Source organism: Propithecus coquereli, unplaced genomic scaffold (assembly GCF_000956105.1).
Source record: "Propithecus coquereli isolate 6110/MARCELLA unplaced genomic scaffold, Pcoq_1.0 Scaffold166, whole genome shotgun sequence".
NCBI classification, from domain to species: domain Eukaryota; kingdom Metazoa; phylum Chordata; class Mammalia; order Primates; family Indriidae; genus Propithecus; species Propithecus coquereli.
In genome coordinates, this window is record NW_012141191.1 from 5522246 (window position 1) to 5549346 (window position 27101).

General features: G+C 46.8%; 2 protein-coding genes across 2 annotated transcripts in view; both read left to right on the top strand.

Annotated features, from left to right (window-relative positions):
* DMRT1 (doublesex and mab-3 related transcription factor 1) overlaps positions 1 to 2124 on the top strand; it is a 105035-nt gene extending 102911 nt beyond the window's left edge. The window contains exon 5 of the mRNA XM_012641603.1: positions 1015 to 2124. Coding sequence (XP_012497057.1) covers positions 1015 to 1169 — 155 coding nt within the window. The 3' untranslated portion in view covers positions 1170 to 2124. The remainder of the gene's footprint in view (positions 1 to 1014) is intronic.
* A 7772-nt stretch (positions 2125 to 9896) lies between these two features.
* On the top strand, positions 9897 to 24638 carry DMRT3 (doublesex and mab-3 related transcription factor 3). Its single transcript, XM_012641609.1, has 2 exons — positions 9897 to 10383; positions 22949 to 24638. The coding sequence occupies exons 1-2, from the start codon at positions 9924 to 9926 to the stop codon at positions 23911 to 23913; spliced, it is 1425 nt and encodes a 474-aa protein (XP_012497063.1). The 5' UTR covers positions 9897 to 9923; the 3' UTR covers positions 23914 to 24638.
* Positions 24639 to 27101: the final 2463 nt, after the last annotated feature.

The window sequence follows — 27101 nt, forward strand, 5'->3', positions numbered from 1 at the left end:
AAGAAGCCGTGGCAGATGCTGGCAGTTAGTTACACAAACATTAGTATTAACGATTGGCCATTTGGAATTGGTGACAAACTACTGCCCGGCAGAATCCTGAGGCTGAAACCAATCAGGAAGTTAATGAGGAGAGAAATTACCACTGCAGCTTCCCCTTAATTACATTCACACCAGGCAGGAAGGGAGTTCTGGGGGTGGGTCTAAACTTGGCTAAGGTTAAGAAGGTCAGAGACCCTTTTGCTTAAATTTTGTATCTACTGTGGCTTGTAAGGTTGCAAAAATTGTTTAACACATTATTACTTTTGCATCCTTCATATTTAATGTAGATTTTCCAGTGAAATTTTATGTTAATAGGTTTGCTTTCAAAAACTTTACCTGACTTCTATTTTAGTGTGGTATAATTCCATATTGTTACTATTTGTGTTTTTAAAAAATACCCTCGTTTGCTGCCATAATGTATGCTGACACCCCCTTCCCCTTGTGTTTGTCCTTTCATAGCCAAGAGAAATAATAGGAAAGTTGATGCGCTATCCAACTTCACCTGCTATGTCTTGAAAACAGAAAAAAAAAAACAAATAAAAAAACAACGAAAAAACTAAGGTTACCTGTCAAATGGTGGAAATAGATGGGTGGAGTCTTGCCTAGGGGTAATTTGTCCGACAGATCACTTGACAAGTTGCTTTAGCATCCTTTACATAAAGGGGAGGGACTCAAGTGAAGGGTGGAAATAGTTTTCCCAAAGAGGGTGGAGCAAACTTTGTTTTTTTAATGAACATTAAACTGGAACTCTGCTGCCTAGCTTTTCCCTTTAGTTATATAAATATACTGTGCAGAATACTTTTTTATTCTAAAGAAGCTCGGGGGGTTTTAATGAGTGTCTGTAAAAACACTTTCAACTCAGAATAGAAATGGTGAGTGCCACTTTCTTTGTTGGAACCTAATTGAATCCTGAGTGTAGAAAGACTAGCCACTTTTTAACGTTCTCTTCTCCCTTTCTCTCCCCCCACTTCCCAGTATTCTCGCCTCCCAGCAGTCAAGATTCTGGCTTGGTTTCCCTCTCGAACAGCTCTCCCATTAGTACCGAGAGCACAAAGGGAGTGCTCGAATGCGAGCCTGCGTCGGAGCCCAGCAGCTTCACGGTCACTCCCGTCATCGAGGAGGACGAGTGAGCGGCGCCCGCTGCCGAGGGCGGTTCACTTGGAATACAAGGCTTATTCCATTTCCCACGGGGTTTGTTAATATTCTGAGTTGACTCATGCCGATTTAAATGTTGAAAACGTGTTTGGTTTATACTCCTTAGAGTTTCGTCCAAAGGTGAAAACACATTTGTAATAGTTTAGGGCCCATGACTACCATCCACAAGAATTAAGTGCTTTTTCACGGAGTTTAAATAGTAGTGTTCCTCATTTTTTTATGACACTGGTTTCACGTAGTTTTCAAGAAATAACAATACACTTAAGTAAAGCCGTATGCGTGCATCTAAATGAGTCATAATTAGATGTTACTCTAGTTTTAAAATGAAATCTAGGTGCCTCCGGGTTTTTTTTTTAAATTTAGTATTTTAATAAAACTGCAAAAATATAAATTTAGCCAAGTACCTGACTGGTGAGAAAAAAAGAGCAGGCAAATTAGTGATTTTTAGAAATCTGCAGGAGACTAAAGTAAATGGATATGCTGTGTGTGTTACTGCGTGTGTAGCCTCATCACATGTCCTCAATCCAAAACATGACTGAAATATACTCAGAAAAAAAAATTAAAGCTGGTAAGAATTGCTACTTTTCTGTAAAGGGTAATTTGAAAACAGTACAATTTAAAGTAACCTCAGTGATGCCGAGTTCCTGGTGTTGTTTCTAGAATGAGTTTATCGTATACATTCTTTCTACTACAGGAGAAAATGGATGCTATCTAGACTATTTGGTAATTTTAGGTTGTAATCTGATTTGGAAATAAGTACATCTTTAAAAGTTACCACAGATTCCTGAGTTCATTATTTTGTTAAAAATTGCTCATGGAGTACTTCCTTATGTAACAGAAGCCATGCTGAAATGAAACTAGTCTTAAAAAAATTCATTGTTCTGCACAGTTGCAGCTGTACCTGAAATAAAAATGTTATTGATGACTGAATTTTCTTGTGTGTATATTTGGTGAGCGGTATTAAACAGGAAAAAAGAAATTACTTGTATTTTCTTCGCTCTGTGCTTTGAAAACATCTATTTGATTTCACCCCCATCTGTTGTAATCAATAACCTGACCATCTTGTTTTTTATTAAATGCACTTACTCTTAATTTCATCCACCAGTGGTTTTAGAGAGAATAATGTGGAGTTACCTATATAGGTTTGACATTATAAATCACTTCTTGGGGCTGAATCGTATAGCGGTATCGATTGATCCTGATATATCACAGAAATTTACTGTCACTTCTGTTTTCAATTAAAGATACAATCAGTCAGATAATGACTTAATTGGATTTTACAGAAGATTGAGTTTTATTGCCCAGTGCTTTACGAGTTTAGTTAAGGAAGATCATTTTATCACACTTGTCAGGCTGCTGCTACTGCAGCCATGTGCCCTTCGGCGGCTGTAGCAGTAGCTATTGTGACGGAGGCCGCGGGAAGCTGCGGGGCGCGCGGGGAAGGGAACCGGGCCGCGGAGTCACTACCTCCGAGGCATTAGTGGTGGCATTCTAGGAATGAAGATCTCTCATTCACCCGCGCGCTCGCGGGGACCCCTTCCCACTGTCCAGACCTCTCCCCCCGGCCCCCATTTCTTTGACTAATTCTGGCTTCTGAAGAACCAAGAGTCTTGGAGCTCCCGCCCTCAGTAGGTGACCCCAGCACGCTAATTTTGCCCAGGGGGGTGGGAGGGTTGTTGGAGAAGCAGGGCACGCCCCCTCAATGGGAGAACGCGCTATCCCAGCACTTGTCCCCTTCAGTGCCCCTGGACTTCTGGAAAGCCAGGCAGAGCCGGGGTAGGCGTACCAGCGTGCTCTCAACCTAGATTGGGCGCTCCCCGCGGGCGTGGGCTGCGCAGGCCGTGCGCGTCCCGGCCGCCTGCGCTTTGGGAACTAGGCTTGTCCAGTGGGTAGCATCCGCCCTTCAAAAAGGCCTAAGTCCACCTGCCTCGCCTGACGCCAAGTTTGGTACAGCATCGGGCGGCTTCACAGAACCCTTGCCAGGGATCGGACTCAGAAAGGGCCACTCCCAGCGGGAGGGATGGTCCTCAAGACCTCAGCGGGCCACGTAGAGCCGCAGGCTGACCCGAAGACCCCGACTTTTCTCTGTCCAGTGCCCCCCCAAAAGACGCATGTATCTGGAGCCTTCCTTGCATGCCCAATGGGTGGAGTAACGCTCAAGTTTTATTTTTGACACCTAGGAGGAAGGTGCAAGACAGACCCAAGGAAGGCCTGGCCCAGGGGTGTTGCGTTAAGAACTTAACACAATTCTGAACACGAGGTAGAGCACAGACCGTAAATCTTGACGGCTGGATTTTAACTGTATTTTAATAAACACATTCGAGGGGCGGTCAGTTTTTCAAAGCTCTGCCCCCTTGGTCGGAGGCCCACAACAAGCAAGCCTGCTTCTCCCGCAGGCGGGATCCCTGGTGTGTGCAAGTGTGCGCGTGCCTGGCGTGGCGTGCTCACCCCGCAGACTATGCGGGCTGCCGGGACAGCCTTTACCGAGCTTTTGCAGGTGTTCCGCTGCTGTGGCTCGTGGAAACCGAGGCAGGCTCGCCAGGCCGCCTTCTCGTGGACGCTTGGCAAGCTCCCGCCACGCAAGGAGGGGCTGGAGGCAAGGGGAGCGCATGCCTTTCCCCAGGGCCACCGCCAGTTCCAGTAGTGGCTAGGGGCCCGAGTGACCTCCCTTCTCCAGCGGACCCAGCCCTTGGGCGGGAAACCCACCCTGCAAACAGGCCGCTGGGTTTACGCCTCCGCCCGGGGACCCTGGCTCTCACCCATTAGTGTCCTGCAAACCCCATGCCACTGAACTGGGGCCCAGGACGACCTTGGCGACACCCGCCTTCTCGCTACAACCATGGTCATACCCGCAATCTGGCCCCGCTCCACTATCCAGGCACGGAGACCGCAGTCCGGGACAGGGGTGGGAGCCAGACCCACCCAGCCTACACTGCTGTTTCCCTCGCATCTTTCAAAACAAGACTCCTGCCCAAACATAAAAGCCGAGCACCCGCCTCTGCTTCACTTCAACATTTAGCGCTGAACTGGTTTCCCACGTTCAAGTATATTGCACGGCATCTTGACGCTTTACGAGTCACATTAGGTGCCTTTTTAAAACGTGCCACGCGTTACAAAGAAACGCGAAAGGACGCCTGTCGAGGGGTTGGGGGGGATTTCTTGCCTCCCCTGGCTTGGCCCTGTCCGCCCAGCCGGCTAGGTCGTGGCTGCCTGCCCCCGCGCCGCCGCCCCCCTGGGAAGTTTGCCCGGGAAGCTGGCGCGTGGCTGGTCCTGTCGCCCTCGGCGCATACGCGGAGCGGGCCTGAGACCTGCAGCCTGCTCGGCCCTGCGCCGTTGAAACCGGCCGCTGCCAACGACTTGCGACTCTCGCCTTAAGACGCCTCCTTACCCTCCCCCGCCGGCTGACCGGCCTCCTCACGGAAGAGCGGATCGGTCGTTACTAAGCCACTTGTTTAAGTTATTCCCCCTCATCCGCATCCCGCCCCCACGGCCCAGGCGACCAGCAAAATTTTTATACAGTTCAAAGCCGAGCCGGAGACGACTGGGGTGGGCGGGGCGAACAGGGCCGTGGGCGGGGCGTGTCGGGTGGGCGGGGCCCCGAGCACTCCGGAAGTCGTCGTGCCCCAAGGCTCTTGAGCCGAGAAATAGACAAGAGAATCTCGGCCTACATTCTTCCGGGGTGGGACGCCCTTCAAGCCCTCCACCTCAAGTTCCGTCGTAGCTCCTCAGCCTAGAGGTGTAGCTCTCCTGCCTCGATGCGGCCTCCTGGCGTCGAGTTCGCACCCACTTTCCCAGGGGTGCAGGCGGCGCCCCTTTTCGGCGCCATTTCCCCCATTATTCCTGAACCCCTGAAACCGAACGGGGATTTCTTTCCCTGAAGCGCGCACAACCTCCCGCTTCCCCCGCGGCGGGGCTTTGTCCAAGGACAGCGGGGGAGAAGGAGGAAGGCGGGAGGGAGTGTTCTGGAAAAGTGGCTCGTCCTAGGAAGAAGTGCTCCAGCGCCGCAAGAGCGAACACGCTTGGGAAAGGAAACTTTCTTTACCTGTCCCTTGAATGTTGCTAAAATTACCTAAAATGATTTCCTCAGCTGTTTGTTTTTGTTTTAAAGTCGCAGGAGAAGAGTATCTTAAAATTTAAAATCAGCGCTGCTCATTTGACTTTGGAGACATGTTTTTCCCTTTTCCTTTGCTCAGGCGGCAGACAGCGTCTGCGACCCTCTCCCTTCCCAAACGCTGTGGGGACTCGACGGCGCCCTCAGCCCGCCCCACGCCCTCCTGTGCCCGGTAGGGTGTATCTGGCCCGAGCGGACCGGCCGGCCAAGACGGCGGGCGCTCCCTGGGGGACCCAGGGTCGAAGCGGGGAGTGAGCGGCTGCGCTCGGGGCCTCCCAGGGCCGCAGCCCAGCGGCGAAGCGCCCGGAGAGGAGACGCGCGCTTTCCCAGTTCTTCGAAACTGCGGGGCTTAGATCGCCGCTCGGTAGGCCCCTGGGGTGAAGCGATGCTGTAGCGCACCCTCATCCCACAAAAGGTGGGAGTGGACGCGGTTTTGTGTCTCGGCTGGGTCTGAGGAATCTGCAGGGGCGGGGAGTGCTGGGCCCCAGGCGTGACTTGCTGGCTTCGAAAGTTCGAGAACATGAAGGACGGAGCAGCATCTGCGCGGTCTGCAAAGGGCCAGGGGAGTCACAGGCCGTTTTGCTCCCCGGTTTGCTCCAAAAGGCCTCGGCCCCTAGGGATCTGGAGCAGGCTTCCCACTGCGACCCGTCTCCTTCCCTTCCAAAACGGTGTGGGGGACATGATCATTCAGGACCTTCCTTCTGTTCACTGGTGTCCCCGGGGCCGTTCGACGCGGGTTCAGTTGCCCCCACGGCCACCGCGGCCCCACGCGGCCTCTGCCCTCTACCTCCCGGCTTCGGGGATCCTGTGAGGGTATGCACGAGTCTGTCCCCAACCAACTGGAGAACAAGGACATTGTCGCCAACTGAAATCGATTGCTGGTTTCCCCACCGCCATGCTAGACATCCCCCCCCACCCCGTTTCAATTTGAAGCTGGCCTAAGAGCCAGTCGAGAGGCAACAGGAGTGAGAGCTGAAGTTCCTAGTGAGAAGTTCAGGCACAGGGAGAGGGGACGTTTTCCTGCCTTCACAGGGGTTTCTGCACGCCCTGCCTCCCAGCGTTTGCCCACGCCAACGTTACCGTGGTCGCGATTAAAACAGCAAAATAGGAACCCTGACTTTCCTTTCCAAGAGAATCCAGCAAAGCAGAAAATTTCCTGTGTAATAAAACGGGACAGTATGAAACTGTACTTTTTTGATTCAGTGTTGGTTGGAATGAGGAGCAGCTACCCGGACTCTTAAGAGTTGGAGTCAGAACGTCCTTTCTCAGCAAGGGCACCTGCATTCTGAGCTTTTAGATATACACACACCCTGCGGTTGTATGTGTGCCGAGAAAGAACCGTATACGCACATTATTTTTCACCCTTTCACTATTAACTGCCACAATTCTACTCAGTTATTGTGGGTTGAAAACACACACACCCCACCCAGAGGCGAGCACGAGTGGATCTAGTTTAGTGAGGTTACATTCACTTGCAATCCTCCCCCCTCCCTTTCCAATTTCTTTGATGATTTTTCCCATAAGTGTATAAACTGCTGGGACTTAGTAGAAGCAGGCTGCTCCTCCTAAATGTGATTCGGACCATATGCTTTCTACATTCATTCCCGCTCCGGCTTTTCTTCTCCGCACTAACTGCTAACACGTTATAGTCACCTTGAAATTTCCTCTGCTATTTTCCAATTAAAAGCTTAATAGCCCTGGAAACGGAGTTCATGTGGTGAAGTTTACCATAGACCCTTGTTCTGAAAGGCTTTCTGCTGGGATCCCATTATGTGCTTGAATAAACCCTTTCTACAAACAGAAATGGGACTCGGGGTTGTCAGGTGTTGGGTTACAATAGACTTTGAGGCAGGGGACATTTTACCAACATAAATACAAACCTGTCCCTATAGGGAGATGTTGTCAAATACTGGGATATGGAAAACATTCCCATCAAATATGAGAAAAGGATTACTGCGCTATATCAAATGAGTATTTAGATCTCAGCCCCCAATGTGCACTGGAGTGAAACGGGGCCCCCGGGACCAAATAATGCCAGACTGTTTGAGTGGCAACGAGATAGGGTGGCTAGGTGACCCAGGGAGGAAAGGGGGTCGCCTTGGTAGAGAACGCCCCTACAAACCTGGTACAGAGCCATGCTGCTTTCCTTTTAAATTTTTCTTTATTCTCAAATCCCTTATACTGCCCCGTTTCGCTGACCATTTGGAGAAATCATAAGAAATTTGGCTTCGAAAAAAGTCCTTCGTCCCGTGTTCCAAGAGTCCTTGAGATTTGAGCGCGAAAATTCCCAAATACGGTGTCATTCGAGGTCCTCTACATATCTCTCATCAAGTGAAGGGACTCGCTGCCAGCTCCCCACTTCCCAGCCTCCGGCCCGCTGGGCTACAAATGACCTCTGCCTCTCGTCCTGAGAGCTTACGAAATTCCTTGCAGTTGTAGTGTTTCAGGGCTGTTTTCCTGAAGGTTGGAAGGAGAGGCGGGATTAAGGTGGTGGGGAAGTGGCAAGGCCGCGGGGTCCCTACCCGACGTGGCTTTAAAGGAAGGCCTCCCAGGGCCAGTACTCGCGTGCAAGGGCTTCCTGCCCACGCCCACCAGGTTAGCCTCCCACGATCCCCAACTCCCAGACGTGTGTAAAACTGAACGGCTAAGGGCTTCAAGGGAAACGCACACAACCAAGATTCCTTTTTAACCCTCCTCCCCTCCGTGAATTAAGGGTAGGCTGCTTGAACTCCTGGTGGTGCTTTACTTGAATTCACAACAAACACCGAGGGACGTTTTCGGGTTGCTTCCTTACCTCCAGGACAGTGCAGAGAAAAACCGGCCTCCCCAGGGGACAAGGGCCTCTGCGCCCTGGAAGTGTCGGGCGTAGCAGCGTACTCCTATACGCTCTCACCTAACATTCGATTAGCCCACATCACCAGGAGATGAGCTTCGTGTAGCTCTCAGGAGAATATGGACAGACGGCTCTGGGACGGCCATCTCCCTCCCTCTCGCAGAGCTACTGTGCTGCCCTGCTCCGACTATATCCACTTGTTTTTTAGTTTTTGTTTGTTTGCTGATGGGGGGAGGGGTGTTAGCGGTCCCGGTGCATGTGCAGTGGAAGTCTACATTCCAAACCCGGAGATTGCAAACACGCAAATAACAATGGGGTGGGGATCCTGCGGCCTCAAGTGGCCCTCCAGATACCCAAGTGGGGCCCTTCCACCTAATCCAAACTTCACAGAACAAATCCTAAAATTTGAATTCGGTCAAAAGGACGCACTCAAGGATCCAGAAGGCCACATGTGGTTCCAAGGCCACAGGTTCCCCACCTCTCCGTCCCGTCTATGGGTGGCGTCTTTGGGCTAAGAGGGGGAAAGTGGCCCCATTCCTTATCCATAACTAAATAACAGTACGCGAGGATCTGCATTGGGTGACTCGAGACATCCGTTTGCCTCCAACGCCTGCTAGGAGAGACGGGCCATGATATCCCTAACTACTGGGGCGCTAATGTGGCTTTTGAGTTCGCTCTCTGAAAGTTTAGACCCACCGCTCAAGTAAATCCTCTACGGGAGCACTTCCCTGGCCTTTCAGACCGTTTTTTATTAAAACATAGGGAGGAAGGTAGAAAAATAAAATTAGCCTGTAAAATGAGTTGTCATCCTTGGGTCAGCAGGTTTCAGAAACATTTTCTTCTACAGCAACAAAAGATAAAAAATACGTTGCAAAAGAAAATCAAGAAAAGAGCCAAAATTTTCCTGAATCGACACCACTCCCCCCACACTCCCAACCGAGTCCAGCGTGCACTCGCTACGCTCCCGTAGGGTCGGGTTTTCGCACAGCCGAGTTTCTGCGGCCATTTGTCGGGATAAAAGCTGCCTTGAGCTCGGTGCCGCTAGATCAGGCCTGGAGGGAGGGGAAGAGAGTGGAGGGGAGCGGCCACTTCACTCGCTAACAAGCACCCCCACCCTCACCCCTGCTGGTCCTCCCCTTCCCCGCCCCAAGTGCACCAACACTCTCCGGAGCTCCGCAGTCTCTCCGGCGGCAGAGAGGGCTTGGAGGAGGGGGCCGTGAGCGCCCCCGTGAGAGTGGCCTGGCTGCAGGTGGCAAGGAAGGTGAAGTGCAGGGGCCCGAGGGGCGCAAGGAAGGAGGAAGGCGTGGGGTAGGGAGTACAAGGAGACAGAGACCCCAGGGGTGGGGGTGGCGGTGGGAGGGAGGAGGGGTTGGGGGAGGGCGGCGAAGGAGGTGCTGGGTCCGGCCAGCACGCGAGGGAGCTGCAGACCAGCTGGCTCAGACCTTAATCAGAGCTCTCGCCGTCTCCTTGCAGCCTCCGCAGCGCCTCGGCGAGGAAGGACGTGCCGACCCGGCTGCGCGCCCAAAGCAGCAGCCGGCGGAGACGCGACGGGCCTGGGGATTGGCTGGATACGAGTCGGGAGGCCGAGCCTGTGAGCGCCCCGGGAGCTGGAGAGACGGCTGCTGCACCTCCAGCCTCCTCGGAACACACGCGGTCACCGGGGTTGCGGGACCCAGGGCCGCGCCGCCCGGAGGCCGCCCCTGAGTGGGCCTCGCAGCCCCGCCGTCCAGCGCCCCCTGGCCTCCTCCCTCCGCCAGCCCGCCAACTCATCCAGGAGCCCGGGGCATGAACGGCTACGGCTCCCCCTACCTGTACATGGGCGGCCCGGTGTCGCAGCCGCCGCGGGCACCTCTGCAGCGCACGCCCAAGTGCGCGCGCTGCCGCAACCACGGCGTGCTGTCCTGGCTTAAGGGCCACAAGCGCTACTGCCGTTTCAAGGACTGCACCTGCGAGAAGTGCATTCTCATAATCGAGCGGCAGCGGGTCATGGCGGCCCAGGTGGCGCTGCGCCGGCAGCAGGCCAACGAGAGCCTGGAGAGCCTGATCCCCGACTCGCTGCGCCCTCTGCCCGGGCCCCCGCCGCCCGGGGATGCCACCGCCGCCCCGCAGCCGCCGCCGACCTCGCAGCAGTCTCAGCCACCGGCGCCGCCACCGCGCCCTGCTGCGGAGTTGGCCGCGGCCGCCGCGCTGCGTTGGGCCACCGAGCCGCAGCCCGGGACACTGCAGGCGCAGCTCGCCAAGCCAGGTAAGAGTGTCGGCGGTGTGGGACTTGGGCCGGGCGAGTGGGCAACTTTGGAGTGTTCGCTGCGGCTTTGCTTGGGAGGCCCGAAGGCAAGTTTTCGGGAAGTTGGCGTGGCCCGGCCTTCGTCCTCAACCCCGCGGTCCCGATCTTACTGGCCCGTGAGAAGCCGGCCTCAGTCTGGCCCTAGCGCGGGTGGAACCCAGGCACTCGCCGGAAAGGCGCCTCCGGCGACCCGAACGGCCGGACTGTGCGTCAGGATCGCTAGTTGCGCCTTCCAGGTTGAAGGGGAACATGCCAAATTTAGCGGGTAGATAAAGGGAGCGAGACAGGAACAAATTAAAACCCATGCACTCACGGTCACCACGGTGCGGCTGGGCTTTCCTGGATGCCGGCTTTAGAGAGCCTTGCATTTGTGGGTTGGAATGGGTAGACGCAGGGAAGGAGCCAAGGCCCAGCGCTTGGTGGACTCAAAGCTGGGCGTGCTTCTCTGCCCCGCCCAGGGGAACTGGAGCGAGGACAAGTATCTCCAATTTGCGGGAACCGGTAGGCTTTCTGTCTTCGCTGGGTGGCCTCCAGACTCTTCTGATTTGGTGAAAGAACTTCCATTGAGGAACAATAGTAAAAAGGTCCCAGCTAGCCGGGCGCGGTGGCTCACGCCTGTAATCCTAGCACTCTGGGAGGCCGAGGCGGGTGGATCGCTCGAGGTCAGAAGTTCGAGACCAGCCTGACCAAGAGCGAGACCCCGTGTCTACTAAAAAATAGAAAGAAATGATCTGGACAACTAAAAATATATAGAAAAAATTAGCCGCGCATGGTGGCGCATGCCTGTAGTCCCAGCTACTCGGGAGGCTGAGGCAGTAGGATCTCCTGAGCCCAGGAGTTTGAGGTTGCTGTGAGCTAGGCTGACGCACTCTAGCCCGGGCAACACAGTGAGACTCTGTCTCAAAAAAAAAAAAAAAAAAAAAAGAAGGTCCCAGCAGTCTCAGCTGATATCAGGGACCTAATCGAGAATCTGGTGTACTCATAATCAACTCCTTTACAGAATCGCCTAGGTCCTTTAACCCCAAGCTGTCCTCAGCTGTCTTTATGGGGTAGAGAAATAAAATAATTTGACCTACAGTGAGGAAGGCCATCTCTGGCAAGCCCTTTCCCAGGTCATAGGTGGGCTTGGACCTCAGGCTACTAGAAGCAAAAGGTTTCTAGGCTCTTCTCCCCTCCCCTTTTCTCTCCTCCTCTGCTGTGCTTTAAGAAGGGTGGGTCTGCCCTGAGCACAGGAGATGGGCAGACCCCCGTCCCCCATCCGTTTTTCTTCTCCAAGCTTCCTGAGTTTGGCAGTCCCTAGAGTTTAGTCTCTTAGTCTCTTCCCTCCTGGGGAGTTTTTAGGCTGCCGTCCTGTCCAGCCTAAGAGCTACTTTGATGGCTTCTGAAATTCAGTGGACATGTGTTTGGCATTTCTCTTTTACTGGGGCAAATATAAAAAGGGAAAAAAGCCCATTTTCTCAGGGAGGGGGGTATGTTGAAGTTAGGAGTGGGAAGGTCCAGAAAGCTCCTGTAGGTAGAACTGTGTTAGAGCTGGTGCCTACACCCGGCCCCCCAAAAAAGTATCCCTGGCTTCAGGAGCATGGGGCTGTTGTGTGGCAGTGAGGATGTGATGGCAGACTCCACTGGTTTTGCAGGGAGTTGATAGGTAGCCTGGTAGGTCCAGTTCTGCTGCCTTGTCTTCAGTGGTGCTCTTCAGGCCAGAAGCTCTGAGAACAGCCGTAAGTGAAGAGCAGAACTGGGTATTTTAAAAACAGATGAGAGTTTGCCGAATATGAATTTTTGTGAATCTTTAATCCAACGTAGCATATTAGCATTTCTCTGAGGAATGCGCTCCCTCAGTTGCCTCTCTTTTGTCTCACATCTTTATATTTATGGATTTGCCATAGAGGAATGGGAGGGGGAGAAAGAGGGACTTTTGTTTTTCTCCCTTAGGTTAGAACAGGTAACTAGGAGAGTTCTAGAGTCTCAGCTCTAGAAGTGGATCCGAGCCAATATGTTTTCTTAATTGTTCCATTTTGAGTTTCCCTAGTTGTGTTTCTTCCAGGACCAGGGCAGAAGTCTGAGTTAATGTCAGAGGTAGCATTTTGCAGTGGCCACCTGCCCAGCAGCAGCCCTGTAATGGGGCATTGGGTTCTGTGGTCCTTGTCCAAGAGGGGATTCCTTTCACACCCTGAGCTCTTCAGACTGTTGTTTGGGATAGCCAAAGTTCATGGTTTCTAAAGAGTCACAAAACCAAAACAACCCCAGGAGAAGGAGTGAGGGCAGGAAGGTGGAGGAGCAGCTGCAACAGGAGCAGCAGCAGCAGGATACATGCTTTGGGAGAATAGAAAAGAGAGAGGTTTTCAACTGGACAAACCAGACCTGATGTTCTCTCTTTTACTCCCACCAAGTATTCAGGGATAGCCTAAGCCTTCCAAATTGAAAGCAAGTAGTTGCAAAGGAGAATGGGATTTATCACAATGAAAGGTGAGAGTGATGACTTTTTGGGGACTGAGCCATCAGGGACCAACCCAGCCCATCACCCCACATACCTTGCACATCCATTTACACAACTTTTGTTTTCTTCTTTCAACTGATTTGACCCCATAATTCCATTCTTTGAAAAAAATCTGATGGAGATGTGGGAGGAGGGCAGGAATAGAACAGATAATTGTTTTCCATTAGGAAGAGGAGCATACAAATGGATCTGTTCTATGCAGTGCTCGCAGGGAGAAATTTCATTTGGGGTTTAAGTTGGAGAAAACTGTTAAATGAGACTACCTGTTGCTATATGCATTATACCTTTTTTGCAGTTCTGATAATATATTTGTATAATATACCATGGGTGTTTAGAATCATAGCAGATATTCCTGAGTAAGTAGCTCGCTGTATGTAGAGAGTAAGTGCAGCTCTATTGGAATAGTAGGTCCACAAGTACACAGACCGTCAGGAATCTCTAAATATCTGCTGGCAAATCATGTAGATCTGTTTCTTTGTGAACTTTGATTTAAAAATGTGGTTGGTCTTTTTGCAGGGCAAAGGGCCTCTTTAGTACATAGCTGTGGAGAGATTTTTTTTTTCCCTTAAATACAAAAGCACATGGAATCTTTTTCCTCTCCAGTAATTTTTGAGAAAAGCACATGCCTTAATAAGAATATGTTTGCTGGGCACCACTGGAAGAAAACCACCCAGTTCAGGGAGTGACACATAAACACCAAAACTCAAGTTTTGTAACTGGAAGAAATCTTGCTAAAATCTGCTCCAGATTCTTTAAAGGAATGGAGGTAATTTTATCTAATGATATATAGTAGGTTGAACATCCTTTTCAGTGTAGTGGTGGTTTTAAGGAGAATTTTCATATTCTAATGGTTATTACTTCTAGCTATGGAGTGAAGTATTCTTTTTTCTTTTTGAATGTAGATTTCTCCTGCTTCTTTGATTATAATCTGTGATCAACTTGGAATTATTAGATTTTGATTGAAATCTAAAAATTCTAATTTAAGTTTATAGATATGTGTGCACACACACATATATACACACACGTACACATTATTCAATGAAATTATTCTTCTGCTAAATTCCCTCTACATCCTCCTCATACTTCTCCCCATGAAAATAACATAGGAAGCACGAACATCTTTCACCTGTTCGAGTATCTGAATCAGCAGTCTCAACCAGCCAAGCCAGCCTTTCAGGACCTGGGCTCAAAAGCTGAGGGAAGTTAAGGGTCAAGGCCAAGGTGAAAAGCTGAAGTTACATTCCTGTGTTGTGACTCCCTTCCCCACCCCCAACTTTTCCTCCAGGAGAGTGTTCTGGGTCACCTCAGGCTGTGGTGCCTGGAGAGGAAAGGTCTGTGGCTGTAGATTCTTTCTAGGTCTGGATCTGCCATCAAATATATACACAAATTCTTTTAAATGCTTTTAAATGAAAAAAATAAAAAACATTTGGTTAGGAATAAGAGAGGAGCAAGATCAAATAGAAAAGTAGGATCTTCTTTCGTGTTTATTTCTTCTGAAAGAGAATAAACAAGATAACTATAGGGAGAGAAGTTAGGAGATTATGGAAAAATGCCTTTATTTTTAGTTTACCTCTTGCCCAGCACTGCCTAGCATTTTTATGCTTGCTCTGGGCTTTTTAGCTCCAGCTTGATTAGGTCCCGCCGGGTCTGCTTATTTTTTACTTTTAATTTTTTTCCCCCAAAGAGAAGCACCTGCAAGTGTAATAGGTATCAGAGAACACTTCATGCAGGCCAGGATGGGAAACTATAGAGTAGGAGCAAACGACAAAGCGGGAAAGACTTACAAGCTACTTACGAAGTGTACCTATTCATTTTAAAACGGGGTCTGGTTTTAAGACGGCTTGATTTGAGGCAAGGGGCCTGACTCAGAGTTGCACTTTAAAAAACAAAATCCAATCAAATAAAAAGGAAAAAGCATACTGGCACTACTGGTCTTTTCCAAATCTTGCCCCAAGACCGGCTCTTGGAGGCGGGATGCCACCGGGCATGGATCTTCCTGCTCTCCACCCTGCGGGTTTGCACGGTGCGGTGTGGACTGGATGTGTGCAGGGGTGGGGAGAGCAGCACTGGTGGCGGGACAGGGACCCTGGCCGAGGTGGGCTTGGGGGCGGGGGAGACTGTCCTCTACCTGGGCAGAGGTACTGGATGGTTGTCCCTGTGTGCCGGCACCCGGGGCTGCCGCCTGCCAGGCGGCTCCTTCCTCGCTTGCTCTTGGCAACTTCGGAACCTCCCAGCGGCACACGGAGCAGGAAGCACTGGCCACCTCCCGCCTCCTGCGCCTTTCCCACGTCTTGCCTCTTGGGCCACTGCTCCCTCTCCAATTGTCCCGAGCTTTCCTACACTGCCCTTCCAAAGGCAGGAGTCCTGGGGTGAGTTGCCAAATTTAGCAACAAACATGCAAACAAAAAACAGGATGCCAAATATTGCATGGAGAATACTCATACTGAAAATTACTCATTATTTATCTGAAGTTCAAATTCAACTGGACATCTGTTACTTTATCTGGCAACTCGGCCAAGGCTTCCCCACCCAGCTCCAGTCGCCCCGAAGACCCTTGGCTTGGGGGGGGTCGCTCCTGCTTGCCTCCCCGCTTCTTTCTTTCTCTCTGCAGAGCCTGAGCTGTCCAGGACGGGCATCAGGGAGGCGTTGGTGTTCATCTTGTGAATCTGGGAACGGAGTTGGCAGGAAAAAAAAATGAGAGAGTGACCCACGTCTAGGAACTGGAGTTCCACCGCCACCCGGGAAAGACTCCTCCTCCCCCCAACACACTCCCCGGTGTTATAAATCTGGCGGATAGCTATGCTCTCGACTTAACAACCAACTTTTCTTTTCCCTGATGGATGAACTCCCGGGTTTAAAAGATTACAGTAATCACAGGAGGACAGTGTAAATCGAATCTGATAGCAATAACTTTCGGAGAAGGTCAGGCTCAAGTGAAATGTTACCAAGCAACAGGCATTTTGTTTGCAAAATACAATCAAAGAGCATTGATGAGAAATTCTTTGCTGCAGCCAGTCAGCACTTTCTGCTAACAGCTTTACAGAGGGAAAGGGAGTAAATCTTCATAAATCAAAGTCCCTGGAGGACTTGGAGCCCCTTTCTGGAAATGTTGCACTTCTTCCTGACAGGGAGGAGGACAGAGCCCAGTAAAAATCCATTTGCCTGTCTGCTTGCCTGCTCTTTCCTTTTCTTCCCTTCTTCCTTCTTGCTTTCTTCTCTCTTTCTCCTTTTAACCTGTTGCTGCCCCTTAACCATTAGCTGCTCAGGTCTTTGGACTCCCTTGTCTAGGCCTCTGTGGCTCTGATGACATATACATGAGCGCTCATGGCAGAGGTGGAGGACTCAGTGGTAGAACAGCTGGTCATCACAGGTCCACCACCTTGGGATTGTGTCATGTCACTCCCAAGAGTCCCACATTGCTGTGGTGAGTCACCCCCTCTTGGGGCAATGCATACTACTGTTCTTAGAAAGGAAACTGCAATAACTAGATGGATTTTCTTTTTATTTCTTTTGCAGTTTATTATATAGTTAAACAGCTATGAAAAAGCACAGTCAAATATCAAGTAACAATAATGCGTTATGAAAAAACTTAACAGTACATCAATTCTTTACAGAATCTCCAATCTCTTGATTACAGTGACTAGTTAGACATAAATTTTACAAAGCTGGGATCAATGTTCTAATTTTTTCCACTAATCATTACTTTGTTTATTTCAGTGTATATTTGTAGCACCCATAGTCTTTATATGTGAATGTTTACAATATTCCCTCCTGTGAAGACATCATAGTCTGCCCAGCTGCTGTCCTTTGAGTTACTTGCTGTGTTTTTCTATAAAATATGACCAACTGTGCAGATAACCTGGAATTTTGCAAAAGACTAGTTAGTAAACTGTAAGCCTCTCAATGTCCAAGAGGCAATGCTTTGATCATCTCTACATAATCTTACCTAGCACAGAACCTGAGTGCAGAGTAAGGGTTTAAGGGTATTTGTTAAATGGATGAGTAGCCAGCTGCATTGTTGTTAAATACCAAATAAACATGTAGATTTATAGGTAATTTCCCCTCTGCTTCTTGAAAAGTGCTCCCTTCTGAGTCAAGAAAGAGATCAAAACTAAATTTTTGCAAGACATGCAAAGTGCACGTTTGCAGACCATACTTCCTTAAACCCAGCCCTTCCTATACCAATGTCCTCCCAAGATATTGGTCCCAAGGAACCATCCTGATTCCTTCATACATTATCAAGCTAGTGTTGTTAATGATTTTTAAAAAGCAAAGCATTCCTTTTTTTTTTTTTTAACTTTTCACAAGTTTTCTCCCCAGGAAGAAAAGGAAAGTTTTTCCAACAGAGATTCATTCCCTGGTATACTTCAGATTTTCGTGATTCATCACTTTGTGAGATAAAGATAACAACAGAAAATGTAAAAAGCTTGTCTCCTGTTAGAATTCTGAGAAATGGTCTCTTCTGGAAGTCCCATCCTGCCTGGGCTCCCTCTCTGCCATTGCTCTAAGATTTGTGTGTTTTGAAAACTACCCATCAGGGACCTATTATTTAGTGGTGTGTTCTTCAAAGCTCAAGTGAACAGATGAGTATGTGACAGTCTATGTTTCAGAATGCATGAGGTGAATGAAAAAAATGTCCAGTGATTTTTGGGCTAGGAAATGTTCCTCTACATGCCAATGCTTTTGTATTTTCATTCTGTATGTAAGACATATTTTGTTTTGATAGATATATTTAGATAGAATGGAGAAAACTCAAGACATCTAAGTCAGAAAGATTTTCCATTTTTATGTGTCAGAATGTTTCACATATTGTATGATATCTCAAAATATTTGAAATGAATACATAGAATTTTTTATTGAGCTGTATTGTCATATGAAAAAATCCTCTAAAGAAATTTATATTTTGTGAATTAGTTTTATATTGGAGGTCACTCTTGCGAGTGTTCATTCTCTCCTTAGTTAAAAGTCTTGGGGCCAGGCGCAGTGGCTCACGCCTGTAATCCTAGCTCTCTGGGAGGCCGAGGCGGACAGATTGTTTGAGCTCAGGAGTTCAAAACCAGCCTGAGCAAGAGCGAGACCCCGTCTCTACTAAAATTAGAAAGAGATTAATTGGACAACTAAAAATATATAGAAAAAATTAACCGGGTATGGTGGCGCATGCCTGTAGTCCCAGCTACCTGGGAGGCTGAGGCAGGAGGATCGCTTGAGCCCAGGAGTTTGAGGTTGCTGTGAGTTAGGCTGACGCCATGGCACTCTAGCCCGGGCAACACAGTGAGACTCTGTCTCAAAAAAAAAAAAAAAAAAAAAGTCTTGTAGCAAAAAAAGCCTCGTAGCTATCTTATGGCATATATATTTTGAAGTTGGTAGCACTGTTATCCACAGAAAAAAATTTTCTTCTTAATTGAATATCTACTTGTTTCAAAAACCTTTACCCTTTATTTCAGGGATGACTATGAGCGTTTCTGCTCATGAAATATGAAACTGGAGCATGGACGTTTAGTAAGATTTAAAAAATATCTATACGTTTAGCAATAGAAACCGGATTCTATCACTTTCAATAACTGGTTTGTGATATCAGATAAAATTTATTTTTCCCCCATTTTGACCGTAGTAGTTTTGACTTTTTGCACCTGTATGATAGGGGTAAATTATTATTGGTTGAAATATACTCTTACTCTTTATGTTCTAAGAATTAGGGTCTCAATTTCAAGAAGAGAGAGGGTAAAATATTAAGGGAGTATTTCCTGTTTCATGTTGTTAGTTGGCAGTTTCACCTTTCTGCATCTAGAAAGGCTTTTGTGTTTTAAACCAACTCGAACAATTTGTAAAGTTCATTTAAGAAAAAATTTGGAAATGTAAAGAAACACCTGTTATTAAATTACACTTTATCACTGGGCTCAAAACTCACCCTCTATAATTACTTGTGAAAGTCTGTATTTATAATAGAATAATTTACAATACGCTTAGTTTAGGTAGAAAAATACAACCAATTCTAGACACCGTAGTGCCACAAAATTGTAGAGACTGTATATTCTGCTCTTCAGAAATTATTGTTGGATGAGGAGTTATTCTTGGTTGCAAGGTCTAGTTTTGAAACCCCAACAACCTTGGATATTGATGGGGATTCTGCTCACCCAGCATCCCTTAACAGGATTTTATGTGCGGCTCAGGTGCATGAATCCCACAGGTGTGTCCCACTTGTTGCTTTTTTTTTCCATCATCTTCTGTCTTCCCTCTGAACACAGTATAAACAGTGCTGAGCTCAGTTGGTTGGAATGCCCTGAGTTTGTAGATTTGATTCCTGTAACATACTGTTAGCTTTTGTCCCTTTTTGGGCCATAGCCTAGACACCCAGGTGGAGAAGCTGATCAGCCCAGGAGCCTGTAGAGAGAGTATAGGTGATTCAGCACAATCTATCACCACTTCTTGACAAGTAACCAGAAGTGCATGATGCACTGGCATGTCCCAGTAGCAGACCGCAAAGGGTAACACAACAAAATGAGCCTTTCCAGTCTGGGGGATCACAGTTTCTGTCTGTTCTGCAGAACTTAGGAAAATAGGTACAAAAGTGGAATTTGGTATCGTCAGACTTAAAATCCTGCCTTCCGGTGTCCAGTTGATTGGGACAGTATATCTGTTGCCACCTTGAAAAAACTCCATTTTTATAATGGTAGATTCTTTAGATTAGTCAGAACTTCATTCCCCAGTTCCCCTTTAACTCTGGAGGCTAAAGTGTGCTGTGAAGGAGTGAATTTGGTTGACAGACCTGAAAAAATTTTTCTGATATGTTTTCAGTGTTTGAAACTCATCTAAGGTGAGGAAAGTTTACTTTTTAAAACACAAAAGTTAGCTGGGTGCAGTGGTAATGCCTGTAATCCCAGCAACTTGGGAGGCTGAGGCGGGAAGATCCCTTGAGTCCTGGAGTTCGAGACCAGTCTGGGCAACATAGCAAGAGCCCACCTCTAAAAAACAAAAAATATACCAAGCTATTTTTAGGTTCTCACATTGTAAAATTAGCCGAGTTTTTAGCCTTCTAGCTGTGCTTATATATCCTTAGGTCCCAAGAAGAACTAATTGTTCCTTGCTTGTAAAGAAAATCTCACCATCCTCTATATATGACAGTGTCATATTTTTTCTTCTTTATTGTGATAAAATATATATAACCCAAAGTTTACCATTTTAACCATTTTTAGGTGTGCAGTTCAGTAGCATTAACTACATTCACAATGTTGTGCAACCATCATCACTGTCCAGCTCTAGAACATTTTTATCATTCCAAACTGAAGCTCCATACCCATTAAACAATAACTCCCCATTCCCCTACCCCCAGCCGCTGGTAACCACCATTCTATTTTCTGTCTCTGGGAATTCACCCATTCTTGGTATCTCACACATGTGGAATCATACCATATTTGTCCTTTTGTGTCTGGCTTACTTCACTTAGCATAATGTCCTCGAGGTTCGTCCATGTTGTAGCATGTGTCAGAATTTCGTTCCCTTTAGAGGCTAGATGTACATACCACATTTTATTTATCATTTGTCCCTCGATGGACATTTGGGTTGCTTCTACCTTTGGCTACTGAGACAGTGCTGCAAAGAACCTTGGTGTACAATGTGCGTCGTGTCTGATGCTTTGCAAATCCTGCCTGGCCCTGTTTGCTTTTCCCCTGCACCATGCTTCTTATTTCCCCAACTTGATAATAAAGTCCACAAGGTAGGGGCAAGTGTTACACTTTCTGGTATTTTCCATGCTTTGTTCTGTTTTTGTCAGTATCTTGCATATTTCAGGGATTTAGGTACTTGCTGCTGATAATAATAGATAATGTAGGATAAAGTTAAATAAGAAAACTGTTTAGAGGTACATAGTATTTAAAATATTATTTTATGTCCATATTTATATAGGGAGGGTATTTGACTTGTTTTCCCAAGCTCCACTGAGGAGGGGCCAAAATCCAGTGTGTGTTCACTTCAGTGCTGAGTTAACACAACTATCAGTGGCCACCCACTCTCAGGTGTTTAATAATAGAGTAACAGCCAAGAGGCATATATGGGGTCATGAATCAGGAAAATTTAAATAGGTCTTGCTGATTGGAATGGGAATCTATAGAAGGTTTTTTGTTGCTGTTTTTCTCTTTTGGATCAAGGACACGGAGTTCAAATACCTACCTACCTACCTACCGTGTTAACTTGGGTGGAGGGGTGGTAAAAACTGGCTGCCCTGTCCTAGGAAGTTGTAAGAGAGAATATGTCAAGTTTCTCTTACAAAAATAGATCTTTTATATATCCCAGAGTCATTATACGAAGCAAAAATGGTTTCATAAGTATGGGCTGCAAATGAACCCCACATTGGAAACCTTATATTTTGCATTGAAAAAAGAAGCAGTTTAAGTAAGAATTCATATCAGATTCATGCTTGAAAGTTGCACTGATGTAATTTGAGAATATTTTTAAATGTATTTATGTTTGGCACATATTTATTGCTTTGTGAAGAACCAAAGTTTTGTTTGCCAATTGTGCTTGAGATACATCCCGTGTTAGAAGAATGTTCATAAATGGGCCTTTGTTTAAAGCTTTTAAGATAAACAACAACAAGTAGGAGGAGATGGTTTCTGGAAGCTGCTTTGATGAAATTTCACCGGCTGGCTATCTGCATATAATCAGGTGTACCCACAGAGAGGGTGACAATGAGGCTATTCAGGCAGGGTGGTAGAAAACACAGGCAACCTGATGGTTTACAACCTAACAACTGAGTTATTAAGAATTTTTATCTTTACATCAGTTACCCTGGCTTCGAGTAGCCACAGCCAGTATGTGTTTTTGAAAAGGATAAAAATCTATTTGCATATAGCTTGCTTATAAAAAATTGTATAAATAAATAAAAATTGTGTAAATAAATAAAATTGTAAAGGTCCGTTAGAATATACAACTGCAAAACAAACCACTCTGACCTGCTCCTTTTTGCCTGCAGCACTGCAATACTACCAGCCCTTTGGGGAGTAATATCTGAGGTCAAAATATTCTTAGGTCAAAATGTCAAATTTGCAACTAGTTTACTTCATAGCAACTCTCTGTTTTATTTGGGAAGCATTTTCTCCCCCTTCTTCTCATTTTAATATAATTCAAAAAAGTATCTTTAAGTCCTTTACTAACAAAACAGTTCATGCACCTCTTGCCACCCTGGTCCTGTAGTTGTGGGTGCATTTTTACACCATTGGATAATGTTCCCATGCAGTTTCACAAACCCTTTCCAGCCATTTCCTTGTTCCTCTCTAGCAACCTGTCCCCACCATCCAGAATTCGCAGCTGGTTTTGTTTGCCCTCTAGTGCGAGTTACAGGCAACCAAGTTGGCCAATGACTCGAGTGGCTTTTTATGAAATATTTCAATGTATAGAGGTGTCTTTCTTTCACATCAGTGATTGTATTAGCTAGTTATTGTACATGGTAAACTGGTGACAATACTGACTGGGTTCACAAGACATTTAATACAAAATCAGCCTATGGGAAAATGGATTTAAAATATTTAAATTCCCTATGGGTGTCTGGTGCACCAGCTGGTGATATCCCTAGATTACAGCTGGGTACCTCATCTGCAGAAGACAAGCTAGAAGACAAGCCTGAGCTCATTCACGGCTTTTTCCTGGGCTTTTCCACGTGTCTCCTCCAGGCCCTCAGAGCAGAGGCTCCCTATTTAGATGTTACTACTATGAAAGCTGCGTCTTCCATGGTTATAGGTTCATGTAGCCGTTCTGTGTTTAAGGCAAGCTTCCTTGTACCACACAACATTCTCAGAAATCACTGATTTCTAGATCTTTATTTATAGGTTTTGTGTTTTTATTGCCACTTGCCAATGACATAGTTTTTTTGTTTTTTTTTTTTTTTTTTTTTTTTTTTAAGGCATGCAGTATATTATAAGCCACTGGGATGCGTTTTCTCTTCCAAAAAGCCTGCATACAGCTCTCTTCTGAGCACATCTGTTCCTCTTTATGCACACCAGGAAAGGATTAACCCAGCTGTTCTCTGTTTTTCAGATTTGACTGAAGAACGACTTGGGGACAGCAGCTCAGGAGACAATACGGAGGCCTTCAGCGACAAAGACACTGACCAGAGGAGCTCCCCAGATGTAGTTAAGAGTAAGAGCTGCTTCACCCCTGAGAGCCCCGAGATAGTGTCCGTGGACGAAGGGGGCTATGCGGTCCAGAAAAACGGAGGCAACCCTGAGAGCCACCTCGACAGCCCCAAGTACCACGCAGAGCAGAATCACCTCCTGATTGAGGGCCCATCGGGGACTGTTTCTCTGCCCTTCAGCTTGAAAGCCAACAGACCACCGCTGGAAGTGTTAAAAAAAATATTCCCCAACCAGAAGCCAACAGTGCTGGAGCTCATCCTCAAGGGCTGTGGCGGAGACCTGGTGAGTGCTGTGGAGGTCCTTCTGTCCAGCCGGTCTTCAGTCCCGGGAGCAGAGCGAACTGCAGCAGAACCCGAGAGTCTTGTGTTGCCCTCCAATGGGCACATCTTTGAACACACCTTGAGCTCCTACCCCATCTCCTCTTCCAAATGGTCTGTGGGGTCGGCCTTTCGGGTCCCAGACACGTTGAGGTTTTCTGCTGACTCTAGTAATGTCGTCCCCAATCCCCTGGCCGTGCCTCTGCAGCACCCTTTCCCGCAGCCACCCCGGTACCCGCTGATGCTGAGGAATACCTTGGCGAGAAACCAGTCGAGCCCCTTTTTGCCCAATGATGTCACCCTGTGGAACACCATGACGCTGCAGCAGCAGTATCAGCTGAGGTCCCAGTATGTCAGTCCTTTCCCCAGTAACTCTGCCAGCGTCTTCAGGAGCTCGCCTGTCCTCCCCGCCCGTGCCACAGAAGACCCTCGGATCTCCATCCCTGATGATGGGTGTCCAATTGTGTCAAAGCAGTCCATTTACACCGAGGACGACTTCGACGAGAGGTCTGACTCCTCAGACTCTAGAATACTCAACACATCCTCTTAAAGTGGTACCAGATGGGTGGTGGCCAGGTGACAATTTCTGTGCATTTGGACCCTGGGGCGGCCGAGGAGAGGCCACATCTCGTGTATACCCTTTCCTTCTGTTTGACAAAGTGACTGTGCTTGATTCTATACATTAGCAATAAAAACATAACTTATTTAACTTCTTGCACTTCACTGGAAAATGCCAAATAGCTCTGCTCTGTGGCTTTAGTGCTGAATGTTTATTGTAAAAGAGAGTCTAATGCTAAGAATAGTCTTGGGAAGGCTAGGCCCATGGAAGATTTATTTGGGGATGTAAAGCTGAAGGTCAGCCTTGCACCTAAACTCAATCTGGAATGTGAAATAAAATAGTATACTTGAATGCAGTTTCATAAAAGAGGATTCCTCAGGACACGTGAAACCTAAAGGAAGTGGTTCAGTTGCAAATGGACTATAAACAGGGACATTATATTCTTATGCTAAAAATCCTTTTTGCATTTTAAAGAGAGATGCCCTTAAGAATAAACTGCTCATATGCTTATTTAAGCTTGGACAGTTTTCAGAGACAAAATCCATTAAGAATTATATTCTTTTCACATGGCTGAATCGAAACATGTGTAATGTCAATGTAAAACCAATCACAGCTGTGAACTGCATGAAATGTATTGTGAAATGAACACAAGATTAAGCTTTGTCAGGTTAATGTAGCATGCTAAGGACTCTAGAAAAAATAAACTAAGGAGATGATCTTGGTTTATGTCATTTCTACTTGTGGAAAGAGGATCTCTAAAAATAGAAACTCGATGTAAAAGCTACTTCCTACTACATGAGTCAGGAATCAAGGTATCACTTAAATGAGACATTCCTTGAGAAATAGGAGTGGCAAAGTTTAAGGCTGCGTTCAGAAAGGCAGAATTTGTTTAAGAATAGAGTTAATTCATTCCCTCCATCCATTCAGTTCTTCAGCAGATACTTACTGAGTGCCTGCTGTGTGTAAGATAATGTGCTTTCTATGTTATTGTCCAAGTTACATATCCATGAGTCTAAGCAAGGATTATAATAGAGAATCCCATTAAAACCAGGATAAATAAAAAACCACCAACAACGTACAGTCGAGTGTGGGAAGCAAGGAAAGTGCTTAGCACAGTACTTGACATAAATGAGAACTATTGCTCCTATTAAGTTAGTTCAGCAGCTTCGCGTTCAGAACATAGACATGCATTCCCTCGTTCTCACTTGGAGAAGATGCCATTCTGCTTTGAGGCAAAACTTTGGAAGTAAGGGCTTTGTTCCTTCATTTGAAAAGCATTCTCGGGGGGTGAGAATGCTTGCTATACATGGCAAACTTCTTGCTCAGATATTTTTTAAGAGAGAAGTTTCAAAACAGTAATATTCAGCGATGCCCACACCATCCTCTTCTGCTTCCATTCTTCAAAGTGTTTGAAAGGTAAGATGACTGCTCAGGTCAGACAATAAACTAACGAATGTGGAAGAGAAAGTAAATAAGCAAATAAATCTCTACCTGACAAGGATGCAGGGAGAGTTCCCAATGCGGGAATAAGTTTTGAAGGACTCTTTAGTCCTGGGAAGGAAAAGGGCAAGTCCTCTCAGCTTGAGATACTCCCCATCCTTGGAAGGGTTCCCAGGGAAAAGGGGATATTTAGAACAAAAGAACCTATTTCCATTGGGCACTTTTGAAATGAGAAATTTTGAAGGGGAAAATTCCTTTTATTAGTTGGACTAATATGTATTTAGTTGACATAGTTACATATCAGAGTGTTTAAAAGTAAATATGATTTATTAGGGTTATATATATTTTATTAGGGTTATATTTAAACATTGATGGTTACATAAGAAAGTGAGGGAGTGGAAAGGAGAATAATTTACCTGATTCTAAAGACACATGTCCAGGACATTTTACGTGACAGTGGTGTGCTAATGTCTGGACCTACCTAGGACAAATGTACTTCAAAAGGCATCTTCATTACAAAAGTTTACCCACATTTGTTTAATAAGCAACAATGATAATGTGCCACATAAGCCAAGATGCTACAAAGTCTGTCCTCAGATGTTACTTCTTCAGGTTGAACCACCCAAATTGAACAAAACTTCACTGATATAGTGTCCTTATAGCTTGATTTTGCTTACAAATCATCAGTATTATTGACCTCGTTTTACGGCAGCCAGCAAAATGGAATTATCTGTAAGGCAGTTTATTCGTGGGCTAGTGCAGCATGTTTGATCCTCAATATAATCTTGTGAAGAAAGAAATGTATGCTTCAGTGGGGTAAGTGTGGTCAGGGGTCAGAAATGAGAAATTGGTTGTTGAGACCCTACGTCCTTCCAGTATTTGTTCCCTCTGCAGTCCCGATGGCTGTGCCCCCTCTGGTTAAAGTAGCAAAACCTCTTAGATTCCAACTCAGCTCTCAGACCATCCAGCCGCAGCATGTAGAATTCAGGGGAAATGAACGCTTATTTGCCTGTGGGCACTCAGTTCTCTTTCCCATGATAGTAAACATCTGGATGAAAAGAGAAAAGCAGTCAACCAACTTCTGCTTGAATTCCGTCTGTCACACAGGCAGCACATCTGGGTGCTTGGCGGAACACTTTCAGCTTTTATCAGCTGACGTTTGACCTGTTAGTCAATCCAGTCTTAGAGAAAGTTAATTCACATTAAACCACAGCGCTTCTCTTCCCTTTCTGGTGAAGATCTGCCAACTCCTGGTCTTTGTGTAGGTGCTTTGTTCATCTGAGATGCTTGTGAGTGTGAGTGGGTTGGTCATGCTGCTCTAGAGCACTCTCTCTCAGAGTGGTCCCTGCACCCAGGTGCTTGTCTCTAGTGTAGATTCCTGGGCCCGATTTGTTGAGTCAGAATCCCTGGTGGCCTAAGCAGTATATTTTAAATCATCCTCTCCAGGTAATTCATAAACTCACTAAGATTTGGGAATGATCTCCAATTTTCTTCTTAGATCTGTGCCAGGTTAAAGGGCTGAGGGATATAAAGGCTTTGTGCTGAGATTTCCAAATCCCCTGCACTCCCCGCTACTTTGCCATTGCAAGGGTAACCTTTAACTTGTAAGCAGTCTTAGTACACACGCTAGATCTGGTTCAGATAGTTTTGGCATTAGTGTCAATTACTAGTTTGAGTACACATTTGGATCAGAAATGCCTGTTTCTGGAAATTTCAGGTTGGTGAAGACTCAATAAGAG